At 49.7% G+C, this 24,170-nt stretch overlaps 1 protein-coding gene across 1 annotated transcript in view; it reads left to right on the top strand.

Annotated features, from left to right (window-relative positions):
• coro7 (coronin 7) overlaps nt 1-24,170 on the top strand; it is a 266,473-nt gene that overhangs the window by 230,607 nt on the left and 11,696 nt on the right. Inside the window, exons 10-15 of the mRNA XM_029773573.1 lie at nt 18,457-18,511; nt 18,633-18,690; nt 21,638-21,783; nt 22,013-22,108; nt 22,794-22,901; nt 23,986-24,142. Of these exons, the coding sequence (XP_029629433.1) occupies nt 18,457-18,511; nt 18,633-18,690; nt 21,638-21,783; nt 22,013-22,108; nt 22,794-22,901; nt 23,986-24,142 (620 nt within the window). The remainder of the gene's footprint in view (nt 1-18,456; nt 18,512-18,632; nt 18,691-21,637; nt 21,784-22,012; nt 22,109-22,793; nt 22,902-23,985; nt 24,143-24,170) is intronic.

The following is a 24,170-nucleotide window of genomic DNA, read 5'->3' as shown; positions in this document are numbered from 1 at the left end:
ACGAGGCAGTCTGGGACAGATAACCAGACATTTATAGGTCTGCCCTCTGTGTGTGTGTGAGTGTCTGGGAGAGAGGCCTAGGGGAGAGAGAGAGAGAGGGAAGAGGGATGGTTTGGTGAGGGAACGACAGGGAGATAGAAGGGAGGGGATGAAAAGTGATACAAGAGGGGAAGATTGGTTAAGAACTGGAGATGTTTGTGTGTGTGTCAATAGATATGATTTTGTAATGTCTCTTTTTCTCAAAAGTAAATACGTCTCCAGTGTGTTCCTATGTATGTGTTTCTGTTCTACCGTATGTCTTCTACCCTATGTCCCTATGTCTTCTACCCTATGTCCCTGTCTTCTACCCTATGTCCCTATGTCTTCTACCCTATGTCTTCTATCCTATGTCCCTATGTCTTCTACCCTATGTCCCTATGTCTTCTACCCTGTCTTCTACCCTATGTCCCTATGTCTTCTACCCTATGTCTTCTACCCTGTCTTCTACCCTATGTCCCTATGTCTTCTACCCTATGTCCCTATGTCTTCTACCCTATGTCCCTATGTCTTCTACCCTATGCCCCTATGTCTTCTACCCTGTCTTCTACCCCATGTCCCTATGTCTTCTACCCTATGTCTTCTACCCTATGTCCCTATGTCTTCTACCCTGTCTTCTACCCCATGTCCCTATGTCTTCTACCCTATGTCTTCTACCCTATGTCCCTATGTCTTCTACCCTATGTCTTCTACCCTATGTCCCTATGTCTTCTACCCTATGTCCCTATGTCTTCTACCCTGTCTTCTACCCTATGTCCCTATGTCTTCTACCCTGTCTTCTACCCCATGTCCCTATGTCTTCTACCCTATGTCCCTATGTCTTCTACCCTGTCTTCTACCCTATGTCCCTATGTCTTCTACCCTATGTCTTCTACGCTATGTCCCTATGTCTTCTACCCTATGTCCCTATGTCTTCTACCCTGTCTTCTACCCTATGTCCCTATGTCTTCTACCCTGTCTTCTACCCCATGTCCCTATGTCTTCTACCCTATGTCCCTATGTCTTCTACCCTGTCTTCTACCCTATGTCCCTGTGTGTTACCCAATATCTTCTGTGTGTGTGTTATCAGTGTATTGTCTGTCTGTGTGTCATTGTAAGTCAGGCTGGCAGAGGCCCCAGTTTCTATTCTGGGCTCTAGTAGTTAAATACAGAGTTGCTGTTTAATTGATCTGTCAACGTTATTTAAACCAGAGCCTTTGTCATCTGATGCGGTCACACCGCCGGGCAGAGGAAGGAGTGTGATAGAGCTTCACTTTGACCTCTCATTATACTAGAAAGAATCATGTTTTAATCATGTTTGTGTTGGTGGTGATGGGTTGCTATGTGGTGAACACAGCTTCTCTGGGCGATAGACATCAGTGAGAGGGGTTTGTAGTAGAATGTGGTGTAATGGTCAGTCTGAAGGCAGGGGAGGTGATGACAGGTTTACAAGGAGGAGCCAGTCCTGAGGAAAAGATCATAAAAACAAGTGGGAGAAACATGTTCACTGGGTCTGTGTTGGCGTCTGTACCTGAGGTTGTGGTGTGTGTGCTGGCATGCCTTTGTCTGTGTCCGTCAGTGGTTGTGTATATCAGTCGGCGAGTGTGTGTGACCATCGGTTGGCGAATCTGTGCGTGTGCGGCATCGGTGTGTGTGTCTGCACTGGGGCCGCATCACACACCAACCTGTTGACATGGGAACGTGTGCTCGCTCTAATTAAAGCCTGCGTGTGCTGCTGCTGTCTGAGGAGCCAGACGACAGGGCCAACAGGGCCTGGTGGAGCATGGAGAGGAGAGGGGGAGACAGGTCGCTTGGCACCCCATCTGAGGGCCTCGTCAGCCGGGCTCAGACGCTGCCACAGCTGGCCTCTCCACCTCCACCAGGGCAACAATCCTGGTCTTTCTTCCCCTGCTCAGGAACGTGATGCATCACTGCTAATTCCCTTCTAATGAACTGGCTACAGAGTAGAAGGAGACTTGCGGCAGACTTATTACACACACACACACACACACACACACACACACACACACACACACACACACACACACACACACACACATACACACACACACACACACACACACACTTCAGTGGGAGGCTTAGCAGGGCTGAGTATTCCTATCCAGCTAGGCAGCTACCAGGATATGTTACTACTAATATACAAGCCTGGGCAGCTGACTGTTTCTGTATGAGAGCACTACGCTGTTACCTGGTGTAAATAGGTAGTTAACACCAGACTGGTGTTAGTTGTTACCTGGTGTAAATAGGTAGTTAACTCCAGACTGGTGTTAGTTGTTACCTGGTGTAAATAGGTAGTTAACTCCAGACTGGTGTTAGTTGTTACCTGGTGTAAATAGGTAGTTAACACCAGACTGGTGTTAGTTGTTACCTGGTGTAAATAGGTAGTTAACTCCAGACTGGTGTTAGTTGTTACCTGGTGTAAATAGGTAGTTAACTCCAGACTGGTGTTAGTTGTTACCTGGTGTAAATAGGTAGTTAACTCCAGACTGGTGTTAGTTGTTACCTGGTGTAAATAGGTAGTTAACTCCAGACTGGTGTTAGTTGTTACCTGGTGTAAATAGGTAGTTAACACCAGACTGGTGTTAGTTGTTACCTGGTGTAAATAGGTAGTTAACACCAGACTGGTGTTAGTTGTTACCTGGTGTAAATAGGTAGTTAACTCCAGACTGGTGTTAGTTGTTACCTGGTGTAAATAGGTAGTTAACTCCAGACTGGTGTTAGTTGTTACCTGGTGTAAATAGGTAGTTAACTCCAGACTGGTGTTAGTTGAAGTTGTTGGGTTGGGATAGTGTTGATAGCGTTGTCCTTGGTGACAGGCCCTGGCTAGCCCGTGTGTGACCCAGGGTTTAGGGATTTGTGGTGGAATGTAAGGAAACAGCATGTCAATATTATACCCCCACCACTGAAACGTTAACAAGCCCCTGAATGGATGTTTCAGTGAGAGCTGTATTCCTCTCACTACTACTACAACAACCAGGAGAACTGGGCTGTGTTCATTAGGGCACGCAACGATAATACTTTTTTCTTTTTGCAACAGGAAACTAAAAAAGGGGGTCACATTCATGTTTTCACAGCTCTTTTTAACATTCCAGACCATTCTGTTTCATGTTTTCACATCTTTTGAACCATAACTCTCCAACACTGCCAAACCCAAAGCTGAACTGTTCAGAATGTTTGGCCTCATGACATCATCGTATAGGCTAATTAGAAGCACTTATTTTACATAAATCCTCATCACACCACAGAGTGGGTTTTTTCTAAATGGCTGCCAATGTGTTAACCTGTATTTCACTCGGCTCTACTCCATGGAGCAGAACTTGAGCAGAATTGAACCGTAACCACAGAACAATGGAAGCCATACCCTGAGATTCCAGAACCGAGTGGGGTTGCCAGGTCCGTCGCTGTTCCGTTCTAAAATGTTAAAATCCTGTTTAATCACTTGTGGATTATTTCTCCCTCAAATCCCTCCATTGTTGTGGCAAGCCAAAACAGATAACCTGTCATAACTCTGACAGCCCGTCCGTGGGACTGGAGAAAACGGTGGGTCATGGGATAAAGCTGGTCCTAATTCAGACCGAGGGAGGTCAAGTCTGCCCATCCATAAACACATTTATGGGAGTAACATATGTGTTCATAGTGATACTATTCATCATGTAAGTGTTTGTTTTGTGGTTACCACTATCAACCAGCCACACACACAGACATGGGCATCTCTGACACGCTCACTCATAAAGCCAACCTGACTATATTTCTATCCTCAATGTCCTTTGGGGAAACTGCTAGATATGGCTTTATTCCTCATAACATAAAGCCATCCTCCACCTGATCATAGTCCTCCACCTATCATGCTCCTATCATGCTCCTATCATGCTCCTAACATGCTCCTATCATGCTCCTATCATGCCCCTATCATGCTCCTGTTAGAGAAGGACGTTTTGATATGGCTGGATTACTCTGGTTTACTCCAGTCATAGTTGACTTTTCCCCCCTATTGGCTCCCACAACCCTAACCCTATTGCAGTGGCTCCCACAACCCTAACTCTATTGCAGTGGCTCCCACAACCCTAACCCTATTGCAGTGGCTCCCACAACCCTAACCCTATTGCAGTGGCTCCCACAACCCTAACTCTATTGCAGTGGCTCCCACAACCCTAACTCTATTGCAGTGGCTCCCACAACCCTAACCCTATTGCAGTGGCTCCCACAACCCTAACTCTATTGCAGTGGCTCCCACAACCCTAACTCTATTGCAGTGGCTCCCACAACCCTAACCCTATTGCAGTGGCTCCCACAACCCTAACCCTATTGCAGTGGCTTCCACAACCCTAACTCTATTGCAGTGGCTCCCACAACCCTAACTCTATTGCAGTGGCTCCCACAACCCTAACTCTATTGCAGTGGCTCCCACAACCCTAACTCTATTGCAGTGGCTCCCACAACCCTAACTCTATTGCAGTGGCTCCCACAACCCTAACTCTATTGCAGTGGCTCCCACAACCCTAACCCTATTGCAGTGGCTCCCACAACCCTAACCCTATTGCAGTGGCTCCCACAACCCTAACTCTATTACAGTGGCTCCCACAACCCTAACTCTATTGCAGTGGCTCCCACAACCCTAACCCTATTGCAGTGGCTCCCACAACCCTAACCCTATTGCAGTGGCTCCCACAACCCTAACTCTATGGCAGTGGCTCCCACAACCTTAACCCTATTGCAGTGGCTCCCACAACCCTAACTCTATTGCAGTGGCTCCCACAACCCTAACTCTATTGCAGTGGCTCCCACAACCCTAACTCTATTGCAGTGGCTCCCACAACCCTAACTCTATGGCAGTGGCTCCCACAACCCTAACCCTATTGCAGTGGCTCCCACAACCCTAACCCTATTGCAGGGGCTCCCACAACCCTAACTCTATTGCAGGGGCTCCCACAACCCTAACTCTATTGCAGTGGCTCCCACAACCCTAACTCTATGGCAGTGGCTCCCACAACCCTAACCCTATTGCAGGGGCTCCCACAACCCTAACTCTATTGCAGTGGCTCCCACAACCCTAACCCTATTGCAGTGGCTCCCACAACCCTAACTCTATTGCAGTGGCCCCCACAACCCTAACCCTATTGCAGTGGCTCCCACAACCCTAACTCTATTGCAGTGGCCCCCACAACCCTAACCCTATTGCAGTGGCTCCCACAACCCTAACTCTATTGCAGTGGCTCCCACAACCCTAACTCTATTGCAGTGGCTCCCACAACCCTAACCCTATTGCAGTGGCTCCCACAACCCTAACTCTATTGCAGTGGCTCCCACAACCCGAACCCTATTGCAGTGGCTCCCACAACCCTAACTCTATTGCAGTGGCTCCCACAACCCTCCCTATTGCAGTGGCTCCCACAACCCTAACTCTATTGCAGTGGCTCCCACAACCCTAACCCTATTGCAGTGGCTCCCACAACCCTAACTCTATTGCAGTGGCTCCCACAACCCTATCCCTATTGCAGTGGCTCCCACAACCCTAACTCTATTGCAGTGGCTCCCACAACCCTAACTCTATTGGAGTGGCTCCCACAACCCTAACTCTATTGCAGTGGCTCCCACGTTGTCTTTGTGACCCACTGGACAAATCTCTAATGGCACCCTACCTGTTCCTTATGTATTACACTAGTAGCACTGCTTTGACTACATGGTGAATAGGGTGGGATTCAAGACGCAGACACAGAAGGGTCCTGTGAGATTTGGAGCCTGTTGATGGTGGAGGGGAGATTAAGTGATAAAGTGGTTTGTAGAGGTCACAGTTCAGAGGTCTCTTCAACTCACTGATTGCACTCTTATACCACAACCTCACCCACTCACCGAGACAGACTGGAACCCGATACCCTGAAAGAGGGGGAGGGAGGTGGACAGGGAGAGCGAGAGAGGCCAGGGAGGCAGAGAGAGAAGAGAGAGAAAGAGGGGGGTACAGGAAGAGACATGAGGGTGCAGAGAGAAGAGAAAGAGGGGGTACAGGAAGATACATGAGGGCACAGAGAGAAGAGAAAGAGGGGGTACAGGAAGATACATGAGGGTACAGAGAGAAAGAGGGGGTACAGGAAGAGACATAAGAGCACAGAGAGAAGAGAGAGAAAGAGGGGGTACAGGAAGATGCATGAGGGCACAGAGAGAAGAGAAAGAGGGGGTACAGGAAGATGCATAAGGGCACAGAGAGAAAGAGGGGGGTACAGGGAGAGACATAAGGGCATAGAGGGAGAGAGAGAGAAGGATGGGGTACAGGAAGATATATGAGGGCACAGAGAGAAGAGAAAGAGGGGATACAGGAAGATACATGAGGGCATAGAGGGAGAGAGAGAGAAAAATGGGGTACAGGAAGAGACATAAGGGCACAGAGAGAAAGAGGGGGGTACAGGGAGAGACATAAGGGCATAGAGGGAGAGAGAGAGAAGGATGGGGTACAGGAAGATATATGAGGGCACAGAGAGAAGAGAAAGAGGGGGTACAGGAAGATACATGAGGGCACAGAGGGAGAGAGAGAGAAAGAGGAGGTACAGGAAGATGTATGCACAAGCTGTATGGTCAGATAAGGGCACGTCACAAGATGCCAGAAGGCTGAGTGATGAACAGAGAGGATGTGTTTTCATCCCACACTATGAACATAAAACACTAAGACTGACCTTTGGTCCAGAAAATATAAAGGCAACATGTAAAGTGTTGGTCCCATGTTTCATGAGCTGAAATAAAAGATCCCAGAAATGTTCCATACAAACAGAAAGATTATTTCTCTCAAATGTTGTGCACAAATTTGTTTACATCCCTGTTAGTGAGAATTTTTCCTTTGCCAAGATAATCCATCCACCTGACAGGTGTGGCATATCAAGAAGCTGATTAAACAGCATGATCATTACACAGGTGCACCTTGTACTGGGGACAATAAAAGGTCACTCTAAAATGTGCAGTTTGTCACGCAACATAATGCCACAGATATCTCAAGTTTTGAAGGAGAAGCAATTGGCATGCTGGAATGGAATGTCCACCAGAGTTGTTGCCAGAGAATTTAATGTTAACTTCTCTACCATAAGCCATGTAACGTCATTTTAGAGAATTTGGCAGTGCGTACAACCGGCCTCACAACCGCAGACCACAAGTAACCACACCAGCCCAGGACCTCCACATCCAGCTTCTTCACCTGCTGGATCGTCTGAGACCAGCCACCCGGACAGCTGATGAAACTGATGAGTATTTCTGTCTGTAATAAAGCCCTTTTGTAGGGAAAAAGTCAATCTGATTGACTGGGCCTGGCTCTCCAGTGGGTGGGTCTGGCTCCCCAGTGGGTGGGTCTGGCTCCCCAGTGGGTGGGTCTGGCTCCCCAGTGGGTGGGTCTGGCTCCCCAGTGGGTGGGTCTGGCTCTCCAGTGGGTGGGTCTGGCTCCCCAGTGGGTGGGTCTGGCTCTCCAGTGGCTGGGTCTGGCTCCCCAGTGGGTGGGCCTGGCTCCCCAGTGGGTGGGTCTGGCTCCCCAGTGGGTGGGTCTGGCTCCCCAGTGGGTGGGTCTGGCTCCCCAGTGGGTGGGTCTGGCTCTCCAGTGGCTGGGTCTGGCTCCCCAGTGGGTGGGTCTGGCTCCCCAGTGGGTGGGTCTGGCTCCCCAGTGGGTGGGTCTGGCTCCCCAGTAAGTTGGTCTGGCTCCCCAGTGGGTGGGTCTGGCTCCCCAGTGGGTGGGTCTGGCTCCCCAGTAAGTTGGTCTGGCTCCCCAGTGGGTGGGTCTGGCTCCCCAGTGGGTGGGTCTGGCTCCCCAGTGGGTGGGTCTGGCTCCCCAGTGGGTGGGTCTGGCTCCCCAGTGGGTGGGTGTGGCTCTCCAGTGGCTGGGTCTGGCTCCCCAGTGGGTGGGCCTGGCTCCCCAGTGGGTGGGGTCTGGCTCTCCAGTGGGTGGGTCTGGCTCCCCAGTGGGTGGGTCTGGCTCCCCAGTGGGTGGGTCTGGCTCCCCAGTGGGTGGGTCTGGCTCTCCAGTGGCTGGGTCTGGCTCCCCAGTGGGTGGGTCTGGCTCCCCAGTGGGTGGGTCTGGCTCCCCAGTGGGTGGGTCTGGCTCCCCAGTAAGTTGGTCTGGCTCCCCAGTGGGTGGGTCTGGCTCCCCAGTGGGTGGGTCTGGCTCCCCAGTGGGTGGGTCTGGCTCCCCAGTGGGTGGGTCTGGCTCCCCAGTAAGGTGGTCTGGCTCCCCAGTGGGTGGGTCTGGCTCCCCAGTGGGTGGGGTCTGGCTCCCCAGTGGGTGGGTCTGGCTCCCCAGTGGGTGGGTCTGGCTCCCCAGTAAGTTGGTCTGGCTCCCCAGTGGGTGGGTCTGGCTCCCCAGTGGGTGGGTCTGGCTCCCCAGTGGGTGGGTCTGGCTCTCCAGTGGGTGGGTCTGGCTCCCCAGTGGGTGGGTCTGGCTCCTGGGTGGGTCTGGCTCCCCAGTGGGTGGGTCTGGCTCCCAGTGGGTGGGTCTGGCTCCCCAGTAAGTTGGTCTGGCTCCCCAGTGGGTGGGTCTGGCTCCCCAGTGGGTGGGTCTGGCTCCCCAGTGGGTGGGTCTGGCTCCCCAGTAAGTTGGTCTGGCTCCCCAGTGGGTGGGTCTGGCTCCCCAGTGGGTGGGTCTTGCTCCCCAGTGGGTGGGTCTGGCTCCCCAGTGGGTGGGTCTGGCTCCCCAGTGGGTGGGTCTGGCTCCCCAGTGGGTGGGTCTGGCTCCCCAGTAAGTGGGTCTGGCTCCCCAGTGGGTGGGTCTGGCTCCCCAGTGGGTGGGTCTGGCTCTCCAGTGGCTGGGTCTGGCTCCCCAGTGGGTGGGTCTGGCTCCCCAGTGGGTGGGTCTGGCTCCCCAGTAAGTTGGTCTGGCTCCCCAGTGGGTGGGTCTGGCTCCCCAGTGGGTGGGTCTGGCTCCCCAGTAAGTGGGTCTGGCTCCCCAGTGGGTGGGTCTGGCTCCCCAGTGGGTGGGTCTGGCTCCCCAGTGGGTGGGCCTATGCCTCTCAGGCCCACCTATGGCTGCGCCCTTGCCCAGTCATGTGAAATCCTTAGATTAGGGCCGAATTAAAAATTGGACTGATTTCCTTATATGATCTGTAATTTAGTAAAATGGTTGCATTTATATTTGTGTTCAGTACAGATAGGTCTTAGGGCTTGACTTTCTGTATGGCCTTTGTATATGATCTATCTATATTCACTGGTACTCTGGCCTACTGAATGGTCCATTGGACAGGCCCAGTGAGTCCACACTACTGACTACACACTATACACTACACACTATAGACTACTCACTACACACTACTCACTACTCACTACTCACTACGCACTACGCTCTACACTCTACACTCTACTCACTACTCTCTACACACTACTCACTACTCACTACTCACTACACACTACTCTCTACACTCTACACACTACTCACTACTCACTACTCACTACACACTACTCACTACTCACTACTCACTATTTACTACACACTATAGACTACTCACTACACACTACTCACTACACACTACTCACTACTCACTTCACACTACACACTACTCACTACACTATACACACTACTCACTACACACTACTCTCTACACACTACACACTACACACTACTCACTACTCACTACTCACTACTCACTACACACTACACACTACTCACTACACACTACTCACTACACACTACTCACTACACACTACTCGCTACTCGCTACACCCTACACACTACTCACTACACACTACACACTACTCACTACACACTACTCACTACACACTACTCACTACACACTACTCGCTACTCGCTACACCCTACACACTACTCACTACACACTACACACTACACACTACTCACTACACACTACTCACTACTCACTACTCACTACACGCTACACCCTACACACTACTCACTACACACTACTCACTATCCCAGCCTGCCTGGCTTTGCCCCAGTGGCTCCAGATAAGAGGCCTGTGTCTGGGGGCTGGTGCAGGGCAGGATTCAAACTGTAGTTACAGGTGCCTTTCATGACACTGATCTATCAGGCTACTACAGTCAACACTATCTGTCTGCCTGCCTGCCTTTCAGCCTGCCCATCTGTCAGTCTGCTTCACTGCCTGTCTGCCTGCCTGTTTGTCTGCCTGCCTGCCTGCCCTATATCCTGGATCTCTGAAGTTAATTAACTAGACATAATGCTGTACTGTGTGAGGCTTGATATGCAAGGGCACACACACACACACACACAGCGTACCTCACCTCTCAGCTTATATCCACAGCTGAGTATATTTTGTCAGGGAGTATGTGTGTGTGTGTGTGTTATTGTATAGCTGTGTGTGTTCATGACTGCGTACTCTCTGTTGGGTCGTCTCCAGTTTCTGTTCATTTTCAGTCTCTTTTTCCCTCCAGATCTGCGTCAGATCACAGCTGCTGATGGCCCTCACCTGTGTTGCTCTCTACCTTTCTCTACCTCTACCTTTCTCCCCTATCTCCCCCCTCTCTCTCTCCACCTCTCTACCTCTCTCCCCTCTCTCTCTCCACCTCTCTACCTCTCCCCTTCTCCCCCTCTCTCTCTCTCTTTATCTACTGTACTATCCTCATTCAGACTCTATCTACTGTACTATCCTCATTCAGACTCTATCTACTGTACTATCCTCATTCAGACTATCTACTTTGCTATCCTCATTCAGACTTTATCTACTGTACTCTCCTCATTCAGATTACTCTCATTCAGACTCTACTGTACTATCCTCATTCAGACTACTCTCATTCAGACTCTATCTACTGTACTATCCTCATTCAGACTCTATCTGCTGTACTATCCTCATTCAGACTCTATCTACTGTGCTATCCTCATTCAGACTATATCTACTGTACTATCCTCATTCAAACTCTATCTACTGTACTATCCTCATTCAGACTATATCTACTGTATTATCCTCATTCAGACTTTATCTACTGTACTATCCTCATTCAGACTCTACTATCCTCATTCAGACTCTATCTACTGTACTATCCTCATTCAGACTATCTGCTGTACTATCCTCATTCAGACTCTATCTGCTGTACTATCCTCATTCAGACTCTATCTACTGTACTATCCTCATTCAGGCTCTATCTACTGTACTATCCTCATTCAGACTATCTACTGTACTATCCTCATTCATACTCTATCTACTGTACTATCCTCATTCAGACTACTCTCATTCAGACTATCTACTGTACTATCCTCATTCAGACTCTATCTACTGTACTATCCTCATTCAGACTCTATCTACTGTGCTATCCTCATTCAGACTATCTACTGTACTATCCTCATTCATACTCTATCTACTGTACTCTCCTCATTCAGACTCTATCTACTGCGCTATCCTCATTCAGACTCTATCTACTGTACTATCCTCATTCAGACTCTACTATCCTCATTCAGACTCTATCTACTCTACTATCCTCATTCAGACTCTATCTACTGTACTATCCATATTCAACTTTATCTACTATGCTATCCTCATTCAGACTATCTACTGTGCTATCCTCATTCAGACTTTATCTACTGGACTCTCCTCATTCAGACTCTATCTACTGTACTATCCTCATTCAGACTCTATCTACTGGACTCTCCTCATTCAGACTCTATCTACTGTACTATCCTCATTCAGACTCTATCTGCTGTACTATCCTCATTCAGACTCTATCTGCTGTACTATCCTCATTCAGACTCTATCTACTGTACTATCCTCATTCAGACTCTATCTACTGTAGTATCCTCATTCAGACTCTATCTAATGCGCTATCCCCATTCAGACTCTATCTACTGTACTCTCCTCATTCAGACTATCTGCTGTACTATCCTCATTCAGACTCTACTATCCTCATTCAGACTTTATCTACTGGACTCTCCTCATTCAGACTCTATCTACTGTACTATCCTCATTCAGACTCTATCTACTGGACTCTCCTCATTCAGACTTTATCTACTGTACTCTCCTCATTCAGACTCTATCTACTGTACTATCCTCATTCAGACTATCTGCTGTACTATCCTCATTCAGACTCTACTATCCTCATTCAGACTTTATCTACTGGACTCTCCTCATTCAGACTCTATCTACTGTACTATCCTCATTCAGACTGTATCTGCTGTACTATCCTCATTCAGACTCTATCTACTGTACTCTCCTCATTCAAACTCTATCTACTGTACTATCCTCATTCAGACTCTATCTACTGTAGTATCCTCATTCAGACTCTATCTACTGTAGTATCCTCATTCAGACTCTATCTACTGTACTCTCCTCATTCAGACTATCTACTGTACTATCCTCATTCAGACTCTATCTACTGGACTCTCCTCATTCAGACTCTATCTACTGTACTATCCTCATTAAGACTGTATCTGCTGTACTATCCTCATTCAGACTCTATCTACTGTACTATCCTCATTCAGACTCTATCTACTGTAGTATCCTCATTCAGACTCTATCTACTGTAGTATCCTCATTCAGACTCTATCTACTGTACTCTCCTCATTCAGACTATCTACTGTACTCTCCTCATTCAGACTCTATCTACTGTACTCTCCTCATTCAGACTCATATCATCATCTATCTGGGCTGAGGTTAAACACAGACTCACTGACAGTATGAACACACACATATTTGCAGTACACACACTCACACAACTCTCTCTCTATCTCCACACATAAAGTAGTCCTATCTGGTGGTGCTGAAGGTTCCTGTCATGTGTGGAAGGTCATTTGAAGGGCTGTAAGGTTGTTCTAGCTCTCTGGAGGAGCGATGAGGTGATGGCTGAACTGAAGAGGGCTTTCTCCTCCTTTCACCCTCTGTTTTCTGTCATCTCTGATAAACTGGAAGCAGTGCTGACAGACTGAAGCCATGGGGATTTTTCTCTAACACCAGTGGATCTGTTGAACTTGTGTGGGAGGGGTGGTGTGTGTGTGTGGTTTGTCTTTGGGGTGGGGTGGGGGGGGGGGGGGGGGGGGTGATTGTAGTGCAGGAAGATAAACGTTAGGCCCATGATGGAAGCAGATGCCTTTTGCCTCAGAATGGGTCTTAATGTTGAGGTGAAAATGTACTCCGTGGCTCATTGCCCAGCACCTGCTAAACTCTCTCTCTCTCTCTCTCTCTCTCTCTCTCTCTCTCTCTCTCTCTCTCTCTCTCTCTCTCTCTCCTCTCTCTCTCTCTCTCTCTCTCTCTCTCTCTCTCTCTCTCTCTCTCTCTCTCTCTCTCTCTCTCTCTCTCTCTCTCTCTCTCTCTCTCTTCTCTCTCTCTCTCTCTCTCTCTCTCTCTCTCTCTCTCTCTCTCTCTCTCTCTCTCTCTCTCTCTCTCTCTCTCTCTCTCTCTCTCTCTCTCTCTCTCTCTCTCTCTCTCTCTCTCTCTCTCTCTCTCTCTCTCTCTCTCTCTCTCTCTCTCTCTCTCTCTATTTGTCTTGGTGAGCCCTTTTTCCACATTTTGTTACGTTACAGCCTTATTTTAAAATGTATTAAATATATTTTTTTACATCATCAATCTACACACAATGCCCCATAATGACAAAGCAAAAACCGTTTTTTTTTTTTTTTACGTTTTAGCAAAACCAGAAATACCTTACTTACATAAGTATTCAGACCCTTTACTATGAGACTCAAAATTGAGCTCCGGTGCATCCTGTTCCCATTGATCATCCTTGAGATGTTTCTACAACTTGATTGGAATCCACCTGTGGTAAATTCAATTGATTTGACATGATTTGGAAAGACACACACCTGTCTATATAAGATCCCACAGTTGACAGTGCATGTCAGAGCAAAAACCAAGCCATGAGGTCGAAGGAATTGTCCGTAGAGCTCCGAGACAGGATTGTGTCGAGGCACAGATCTAGGGAAGGGTAACAAAACATTTCTGCAGCATTGAAGGTCCCCAAGAACACAGTGGCCTCCATCATTCTTAAATGGAATTAGTTTGGAACCACCAAGAATCTTCCTAGAACGGGCCGGCCTGCCAAACTGAGCAATCGGAGGAGAAGGGCCTTGGTTGGGGAGGTGACCAAGAACCCGATGGTCATTCTGACAGAGCTCCAGAGTTCCTCTGTGGAGATGGGAGAACATTCCAGAAGGACAACCATCTCTGCAGCACTTCACCAATCAGGCCTTTATGGTAGAGCGGCCAGACTGAAGCTACTCCACAGTAAAAGGCACATGACAGCACGCTTGGACTTTGCCAAAAGGCACCTAAAGGACTCTCAGACCATGAGAAACAAGATTATCTGGTCTGATGAAATCAAGATTGAACTCTTTGGCCTGAATGCCAAGCGTCACGTCTGGAGGAAACCTTGCACCATCTGTACGGTGTAGCATGGTGGTGGCAGCATCATGCTGTGGGGATGTTTTTCAGAGGCAGGGACTGGGAGACTAGTCAGGATCGAGGCAAAGATGAACGGAGCAAAATACAGGGAGATCCTTGATGAAAACCTGCTCCAGAGTGCTCGGGACTTCAGACTAGGGAAAATGTTCACCTTCCAATAGGACAACGACCCTAAGCACACAGCCAAGACAACACAGGAGTGGCTTCGGGACAAATCTCTGAATGTCCTTGAGTGGAAGAAGACTTGAGGCTCTAATCCCTGCCAAAGGTGCTTTAACAAAGTACTGAGTAAAGGGTGTGAATACTTCCGTAAATGTTTTTTATTTAGAATACATTTTCTAAAATCTTTAAAAAACATTTTTTTCTTTGTCATTATGGAGTATTGTGCGTAGATTGATGAGGGAAAAAAAACAAATTCATCCATTTTAGAATAAGGCTGTAACATAACAAAATGTGGAAAAGTCAAGGGGTCTGAATACTTTCTGAATGCACTGTATGCCACGTCTCAAAGCACTGTGAGCTCAACATGACCGTAACGCCCAGTTAGGTGTAAGGTGCCACGTCTCAAAGCACTGTGAGCTCAACATGACCGTAACGCCCAGTTAGGTGTAAGGTGCCACGTCTCAAAGCACTGTGAGCTCAACGTGACCGTAACGCCCAGTTAGGTGTAAGGTGCCACGTCTCAAGCACTGTGAGCTCAACGTGACCGTAACGCCCAGTTAGGTTGTAAGGTGCCACGTCTCAAAGCACTGTGAGCTCAACGTGGACCGTAACGCCCAGTTAGGTGTAATGGTGCCACGTCTCAAGCACTGTGAGCTCAACGTGACCGTAACGCCCAGTAGGTGTAAGGTGCCACGTCTCAAAGCACTGTGAGCTCAACGTGACCGTAACGCCCAGTTAGGTGTAAGGTGCCACGTCTCAAAGCCCTGTGAGCTCAACGTGACCGTAACGCCCAGTTAGGTGTAAGGTGCCAGTCTCAAAGCACTGTGAGTCAACGTGACCGTAACGCCCAGTTAGGTGTAAGGTGCCACGTCTCAAAGCACTGTGAGCTCAACGTGACCGTAACGCCCAGTTAGGTGTAAGGTGGCCACGTCTCAAAGCACTGTGAGCTCAACGTGACCGTAACGCCCAGTTAGGTGTAAGGTGCCACGTCTCAAAGCACTGTGAGCTCAACGTGACCGTAACGCCCAGTTAGGTGTAAGGTGCCACGTCTCAAAGCACTGTGAGCTCAACGTGACCGTAACGCCCAGTTAGGTGTAAGGTGCCACGTCTCAAAGCCCTGTGAGCTCAACGTGACCGTAACGCCCAGTTAGGTGTAAGGTGCCACGTCTCAAAGCACTGTGAGCTCAACGTGACCGTAACGCCCAGTTAGGTGTAAGGTGCCACGTCTCAAAGCACTGTGAGCTCAACGTGACCGTAACGCCCAGTTAGGTGTAAGGTGCCACGTCTCAAAGCACTGTGAGCGCAACGTGACCGTAACGCCCAGTTAGGTGTAAGGTGCCACGTCTCAAAGCACTGTGAGCTCAACGTGACCGTAACGCCCAGTTAGGTGTAAGGTGCCACGTCTCAAAGCACTGTGAGCTCAACGTGACCGTAACGCCCAGTTAGGTGTAAGGTGCCACGTCTCAAAGCCCTGTGAGCTCAACGTGACCGTAACGCCCAGTTAGGTGTAAGGTGCCACGTCTCAAAGCACTGTGAGCTCAACGTGACCGTAACGCCCAGTTAGGTGTAAGGTGCCACGTCTCAAAGTTCATCCAGTTCAAATAGTAGGAAAAATATGAGTGATTTGTATTTTGTAATTGTGTGTGTGTGTGTGTGTGTGTGTGTGTGTGTGTGTGTGTGTGTGTGTGTGTGTGTGTGTGTGTGTGTGTGTGTGTGTGTGTTGGCAGCATGCTGCCCTGCTCCATTGTCTCCCCCATCGTTAGGTTGAGAAGGGGCTAACCTCAGGATTACTGTCTCAGGTCTGATCTGGGGTGGCAGTACTGCACCACGCTCCACCACAGGAGTACGGGGAACACACACACACACACACACACACACACACACACAGAGACTGTTCTGTCTGCTACTGCACAGAAAGCGGTACCAATGCACCAAGTGTGGAACCAACAGGACCCTGTACAGCGTCTACCCCCAAGCCATTAGACTGTTAAATAATGAACTTAATAGCTTCCCAGAATATCTGCATTGACCCTTTTTACACTGTTTGGACTCATCACATAGACTGCTGCTACTGTTTACTACAGTCCCAGTCCCAGTGCTGTGGAGCGTGACACTGTAGAAAACAGCAACAATGATCTGTGATAAAGCCAGAAGTCCATTATTCAGCTGTGTGATTGGTGTAAGTTTCTCCTATGGGATAGTGTGAGAAAACACAAGATAAACATACAGAGATAAGGGAATGAGAGAAAGGGCATTTTGCAGACATAACTGGTATTGCACCTATTGGAGACATAGAGGAGGGAGAGAGAGGGGTGGATGGAACAAGGGGGTGTGGGAATGGAGGGGCTCCCTGTGGACTGACTTGGACATGGGAACACAGAGAGGCACTAACGAAGCGTGGCGCCCCTCACTGACTTCACAGGGCTGGGATGGAGGGGTTCAGTCCAATCTGCAGGAGTGTGAGAGAAAGAGAGATGTGTGTGTGAGAGAGAGGGAGATGGAAATAGGGGGTAGCGGGGCCCCTATTCAGTTCCACTTCCATCAGAAACAACCAAAACACCTTGGTTTGAACAAGGGACCAATCACAGCACTTTTCCAGAAGTCAGTCTGTACAGCATGTCCTTGTTCTCATTCAGCTTCTCAGAGTTCAACTCTGAAAGTCTATTTGCTGTGTGCTTTGGGACACACACACAGAGACAGACAGACAGACAGACAGACAGACAGACAGACAGACAGACAGACAGACAGACAGACAGACAGACAGACAGACAGACAGACAGACAGACAGACAGACAGACAGACAGACAGACAGACAGACAGACAGACAGACAGACAGCGGTAGCAGGGAGAACAGTCAGTCTACTCCAGTCTGTCATTAGATTCATATTTATACATCATGAAATCACTTCTCACCCTGGTTGATCTGTGTTTGTGTGTTTGTGTGTGACATTCAGCCATAGAATGGGCCTGATTGACCAGCCAGTTGTGTTCAGTGGGGCACAGCGTTGTGGAACATTCAGATAAATATAGATATATAAAATAGAACAGATATTCTGAAAGGTCTGCATTTTTATCAGAATCTCCACCTCTACCTCTATCTTCCTCACTATCAACAACCATCCCTCTCTCTCTCTCTCTCTCTCTCTCTCTCTCTCTCACTGACCATGATGCCTTGCTCTGTCATTCTCATGGAGGGACTGTCTGTGATGTGAAGCTGTGACCTCACACACCCCTTCCCTTCTGACTCTCACAGGAAGTCCCCTGGACACTATGTATGTATGTATGTGTGTGTGTGTGTGTGTGTGTGTGTGTGTGTGTGTGTGTGTGTGTGTGTGTGTGTAGAATTTTTGCCCTCAATTTGTAATTTAATGCCAGAAATGTTTTTGTGCTTGCTTTGATTAATATGTTGTTATTCTTTATAATGGCAGGATATCTGCAGTGCAAGTTAAGGTTCATAGTACTGAACTACGACATGGAGCATTTCTCCTATGAGTGGTGTGTTTCCCCATCTAGTGGTTGGTGATTGAAACTACACTAAACTGGCCTGTTGATTTTTGTGATTGATTCAACTTGTTTTGCAACTTGTTGAAAATCTTCTCTCTCTTTGTCTCATTTCCCCTCTTCTCTCTCTCCTCCCCCTCCTCTCTCTCTCTCCCCTCTACTCCCTCTACTCTCTCTCTCCTCCCTCTACTCCCTCTACTCTCTCTCTCTCCTCCCTCTGCTCTCTCTCTCCCCTCTACTCCCTCTACTCTCTCTCTCTCCTCCCTCTGCTCTCTCTCTCCCCTCTACTCCCTCTACTCTCTCTCTCTCTCCTCCCTCTGCACTCTCTCTCCTCTCTCTCTTCCCTCTACTCTCTCTCTCTCTCTCCTCCCTCTACTCTCTCTCTCCTCCCTCCCTCTACTCTCTCTCTCCATCTTCCCCCCCTCTTCTCCATTCTCAGGACCCTGATGCCTTTGTTTGACCCAGACTCAGGCCTCCTCACAGTATCTGGGCTGGTAAGACATAGTTTGTTGTCTCCCTTAACAGATTGGATAAAGGCAGCTGGCCTCATTTCATCTTTTACTATTATCTTCCTCAGTAAATACAGTCCTGTCTGCTTCGTTCTCTCTTCCATAGGGAGATAGTGTCATTGACTGCTTCGAGGTGTCTGCCAGTGAACCATTCCTTTCCCAAGGTAAGGACAGATCATCAGTGGTTGATCATTTTCCAATACTGTCCTTCTACCTCTCCCTCTCCCTCTCTCACACACCCAGGTCTGTCCTCCTACCTCTCCCTCTCTCACACACCCAGGCCTGTCCTCCTACCTCTCCCTCTCTCACACACCCAGGTCTGTCCTCCTACCTCTCCCTCTCTCACACACCCAGGTCTGTCCTCCTACCTCTCCCTCTCCCTCTCTCACACACCCAGGTATGTCCTCCTCCCTCTCCCTCTCCCTCTCTCACACACCCAGGTCTGTCCTCCTACCTCTCTCTCTCCCTCTCTCACACACCCAGGTCTGTCCTCCTACCTCTCCCTCTCCCTCTCTCACACACCCAGGTCTGTCCTCCTACCTCTCCCTCTCCCTCTCTCACACACCCAGGTCTGTCCTCCTACCTCTCCCTCTCCCTCTCTCACACACCCAGGTCTGTCCTCCTACCTCTCCCTCTCTCACACACCCAGGTCTGTCCTCCTCCCTCTCCCTCTCCCTCTCTCACACACCCAGGTCTGTCCTCCTACCTCTCCCTCTCTCACACATCCAGGTCTGTCCTCCTACCTCTCCCTCTCTCACACACCAAGGTCTGTCCTCCTACCTCTCCCTCTCCCTCTCTCACACACCCAGGTCTGTCCTCCTACCTCTCCCTCTCCCTCTCTCACACACCCAGGTATGTCCTCCTCCCTCTCCCTCTCTCACCCACCCAGGTCTGTCCTCCTCCCTCTCCCTCTCTCACACACCCAGGTCTGTCCTCCTACCTCTCCCTCTCCCTCTCTCACACATCCAGGTCTGTCCTCCTACCTCTCCCTCTCCCTCTCTCACACACCCAGGTCTGTCCTCCTACCTCTCCCTTTCTCACACATCCAGGTCTGTCCTCCTCCCTCTCCCTCTCTCACACACCCAGGTCTGTCCTCCTACCTCTCCCTCTCCCTCTCTCACACACCCAGGTCTGTCCTCCTACCTCTCCCTCTCTCACACATCCAGGTCTGTCCTCCTCCCTCTCCCTCTCTCACACATCCAGGTCTGTCCTCCTACCTCTCCCTCTCCCTCTCTCACACACCCAGGTCTGTCCTCCTCCCTCTCCCTCTCTCACACATCCAGGTCTGTCCTCCTACCTCTCCCTCTCCCTCTCTCACACACCCAGGTCTGTCCTCCTACCTCTCCCACTCCCTCTCTCACACACCCAGGTCTGTCCTCCTACCTCTCCCTCTCCCTCTCTCACACATCCAGGTCTGTCCTCCTACCTCTCCCTCTCTCACACACCCAGGTCTGTCCTCCTCCCTCTCCCACTCCCTCTCTCACACACCCAGGTCTGTCCTCCTACCTCTCCCTCTCCCTCTCTCACACACCCAGGTCTGTCCTCCTACCTCTCCCTCTCTCACACATCCAGGTCTGTCCTCCTACCTCTCCCTCTCCCTCTCTCACACACCCAGGTCTGTCCTCCTACCTCTCCCTCTCCCTCTCTCACACACCCAGGTCTGTCCTCCTACCTCTCCCTCTCTCACACATCCAGGTCTGTCCTCCTACCTCTCCCTCTCCCTCTCTCACACACCCAGGTCTGTCCTCCTACCTCTCCCTCTCCCTCTCTCACACACCAGGTCTGTCCTCCTACCTCTCCCTCTCTCACACACCCAGGTCTGTCCTCCTCCCTCTCCCTCTCTCACACACCCAGGTCTGTCCCCCTACCTCTCCCTCTCCCTCTCTCACACATCCAGGTCTGTCCTCCTCCCTCTCCCTCTCTCACACACCCAGGTCTGTCCTCCTACCTCTCCCTCTCCCTCTCTCACACACCAGGTCTGTCCTCCTACCTCTCCCTCTCTCACACATCCAGGTCTGTCCTCCTCCCTCTCCCTCTCTCACACATCCAGGTCTGTCCTCCTCCCTCTCCCTCTCTCACACACCAAGGTCTGTCCTCCTACCTCTCCCTCTCCCTCTCTCACACACCCAGGTCTGTCCTCCTACCTCTCCCTCTCCCTCTCTCACACACCCAGGTATGTCCTCCTCCCTCTCCCTCTCTCACACACCCAGGTCTGTCCTCCTACCTCTCCCTCTCTCACACACCCAGGTCTGTCCTCCTACCTCTCCCTCTCTCACACATCCAGGTCTGTCCTCCTACCTCTCCCTCTCCCTCTCTCACACACCCAGGTCTGTCCTCCTACCTCTCCCTCTCCCTCTCTCACACATCCAGGTCTGTCCTCCTCCCTCTCCCTCTCTCACACACCCAGGTCTGTCCTCCTACCTCTCCCTCTCCCTCTCTCACACACCCAGGTCTGTCCTCCTCCCTCTCCCTCTCTCACACATCCAGGTCTGTCCTCCTACCTCTCCCTCTCCCTCTCTCACACACCCAGGTCTGTCCTCCTCCCTCCCTCCCTCTCCCTCTCTCACACATCCAGGTCTGTCCTCCTACCTCTCCCTCTCCCTCTCTCACACACCCAGGTCTGTCCTCCTACCTCTCCCACTCCCTCTCTCACACACCCAGGTCTGTCCTCCTACCTCTCCCTCTCTCACACATCCAGGTCTGTCCTCCTACCTCTCCCTCTCTCACACACCCAGGTCTGTCCTCCTCCCTCTCCCACTCCCTCTCTCACACATCCAGGTCTGTCCTCCTACCTCTCCCTCTCCCTCTCTCACACACCCAGGTCTGTCCCCCTACCTCTCCCTCTCTCACACACCCAGGTCTGTCCTCCTACCTCTCCCTCTCTCACACATCCAGGTCTGTCCTCCTACCTCTCCCTCTCCCTCTCTCACACACCCAGGTCTGTCCCCCTACCTCTCCCTCTCTCACACACCCAGGTCTGTCCTCCTACCTCTCCCTCTCTCACACACCCAGGTCTGTCCTCCTACCTCTCCCTCTCTCACACACCCAGGTCTGTCCTCTACTCTCTCCTTCTTTCTCACTCTTATTCTCTCCTCCTCTCTTTCTCTCCAGTGAGCCACTGTCTGACGGACGCCCCAACGCGAGGCGTTGCCATGGTACCCAAGCTGGCATTGGACGTCCTGTCCTGTGAGGTCATGCGGGTCCTGCAGCTGACGGACAGCTTCATCGTGCCAATCAACTACCACGTGCCCCGCAAGGTCCAGTATCTCTCAGGCTACTGTAACAGCAGATCCATCTGTCATTTTGATGCCATGTCAACAGTTCTTTCCCTGTACTTGTTTCTAAACTGATGGGTGGGACTTGGCAATAGTGTCTTTGTAGTCACTGAGGAAAATAAAGTTATGGAACGAGCAACCATTCAACAGGCAGCAAGCCTTTATGTCTTCCATTTTAGAGTATGTCTGCTTTTGTGTGTATCTAATTCAGTCAGGACAGGAGTTCCATGCAGACCTGTACCCAGACACCTTGGGCCGGACGGCAGCCATGTCAGCTGCAGAGTGGTGGAAAGGTGGCGAGAAACAGGTACCACCATCACTCTCCACAATATAACTACAATCTGTATTCTAACTTGAATGTACCACCATCACTCTCCACAATATAACTACAATCTATATTCTAACTTGGATGTAACACCATCACTCTCCACAATATAACTACAATCTGTATTCTAACTTGGATGTACCACCATCACTCTCCACAATATAACTACAATCTATATTCTAACTTGGATGTAACACCATCACTCTCCACAATATAACTACAATCTGTATTCTAACTTGGATGTAACACCATCACTCTCCACAATATAACTATAATCTGTATTCTAACTTGGATGTAACACCATCACTCTCCACAATATAACTATAATCTGTATTCTAACTTGGATGTAACACCATCACTCTCCACAATATAACTATAATCTGTATTCTAACTTGGATGTACCACCATCACTCTCCACAATATAACTATAATCTGTATTCTAACTTGGATGTACCACCATCACTCTCCACAATATAACAAAAATCTGTATTCTAACTTGGATGTATCACCATCACTCTACACAATATAACTAGAATCTGTATTCTAACTTGAATACAATGTGCATACAGTACCAATAGAAGTGCTTGGTTTTTGGCGTGGTTTGTACTTCAGGACCAAGCAATAGCCTGCTGTTCTCTTAAACATCCAATCATGTGCGTCTTCTCAGGTTGACAAGGTCAGTGTCAACCCATCCAATCGTCAGAAGCCTAACAACGCTAAACCAGCCAATCAGATGCCTGCTAAGAAAGAGCTGCCCAGTGGGAGGAGCAAAGAGGTGAGAGTCCAACATCATCCGTTCTCCCCCTCTATGGGTCGCTTTCATTTCTCTTTTGGCTCCCTCCGTCCCCTCCGTTCCCTCATTCCCTCCGTTCCCTCATTCCCTCCGTTCCCTCATTCCCTCCGTTCCCTCATTCCCTCCGTTCCCTCATTCCCTCCGTTCCCTCATTCCCTCCGTTCCCTCATTCCCTCCGTCCCCTCATTCCCTCCGTTCCCTCCGTTCCCTCATTCCCTCCGTCCCCTCCGTTCCCTCATTCCCTCCGTTCCCTCATTCCCTCCGTTCCCTCATTCCCTCCGTTCCCTCATTCCCTCCGTCCCCTCATTCCCTCCGTTCCCTCCGTTCCCTCATTCCCTCCGTTCCCTCCGTCCCCTCCGTTCCCTCCGTCCCCTCATTCCCTCCGTTCCCTCATTCCCTCCGTCCCCTCATTCCCTCCGTTCCCTCATTCCCTCCGTTCCCTCCGTTCCCTCATTCCCTCCGTTCCCTCATTCCCTCTGCTTGCAACTACCTTTTTATTGTATTTTTAAGACAAATGGAATTTTTTTCAAATTGTTGTTATATTATTGCATCGGGCCACACATCCAGTATTGATTGAATATCTTGGATGAACCTGTGAGTATCTAAAGTGTAGATTAAAGTAGTCTGTAAACCTGTGAGTAGCTTTGGATAAAGACATCTGGTTTAGTGACCATATTATTATTCCTTCTCTCTAGAAAGTATTTTATATTAATCAGACCATATACACTATATTGGATATATACACTGGGTGATTCGAGCCCTGTTGCTGATTGGCTGAAAGCCGTGGTATATCAGACCATATTCCACTGGTATGACAAAACATTTATTTTTACTGTTCTAATTACGTTGGTAACCAATTTATAATAGCAATAAGGCACCTCAGGGGTTTGTGGTATATGGCCAATATACCACAGCTAAGGGCTGTATCCAGGCACTCCGCGTTGTGTCGTGCAAAGAACAGCCCTTAGCCATGGTATATTGACCATATACCACACCCTCTCGGGCCTTATTGTTTAATTATATGATTATATATTGTATATGTATTACTGTTGTTCTTCCTCTCCAGGAGGCTCCAGTGCGAGGCTGCTCCACCTCCAGCAGTCCCCTGAGCTCCCCCAGCAGCAGTGCTGCCCCGTCCCGCTCCCCCTCCTCCACCTCTGGCCTCTCCTCAGGCTTCCAACCCAGCCCCAGCCAGAGTGTCAAAGCCATCAGCAGCATGTTGGGTAAGGCTGTTTGGGAAACAGTAGCAGT

This window comes from Salmo trutta, chromosome 1 (genome assembly GCF_901001165.1).
Source record: "Salmo trutta chromosome 1, fSalTru1.1, whole genome shotgun sequence".
Lineage (NCBI taxonomy): Eukaryota > Metazoa > Chordata > Actinopteri > Salmoniformes > Salmonidae > Salmo > Salmo trutta.
The sequence above is the reverse complement of the archived record's forward strand: the minus strand, read 5'-3'. Positions and strand labels throughout refer to the sequence as shown.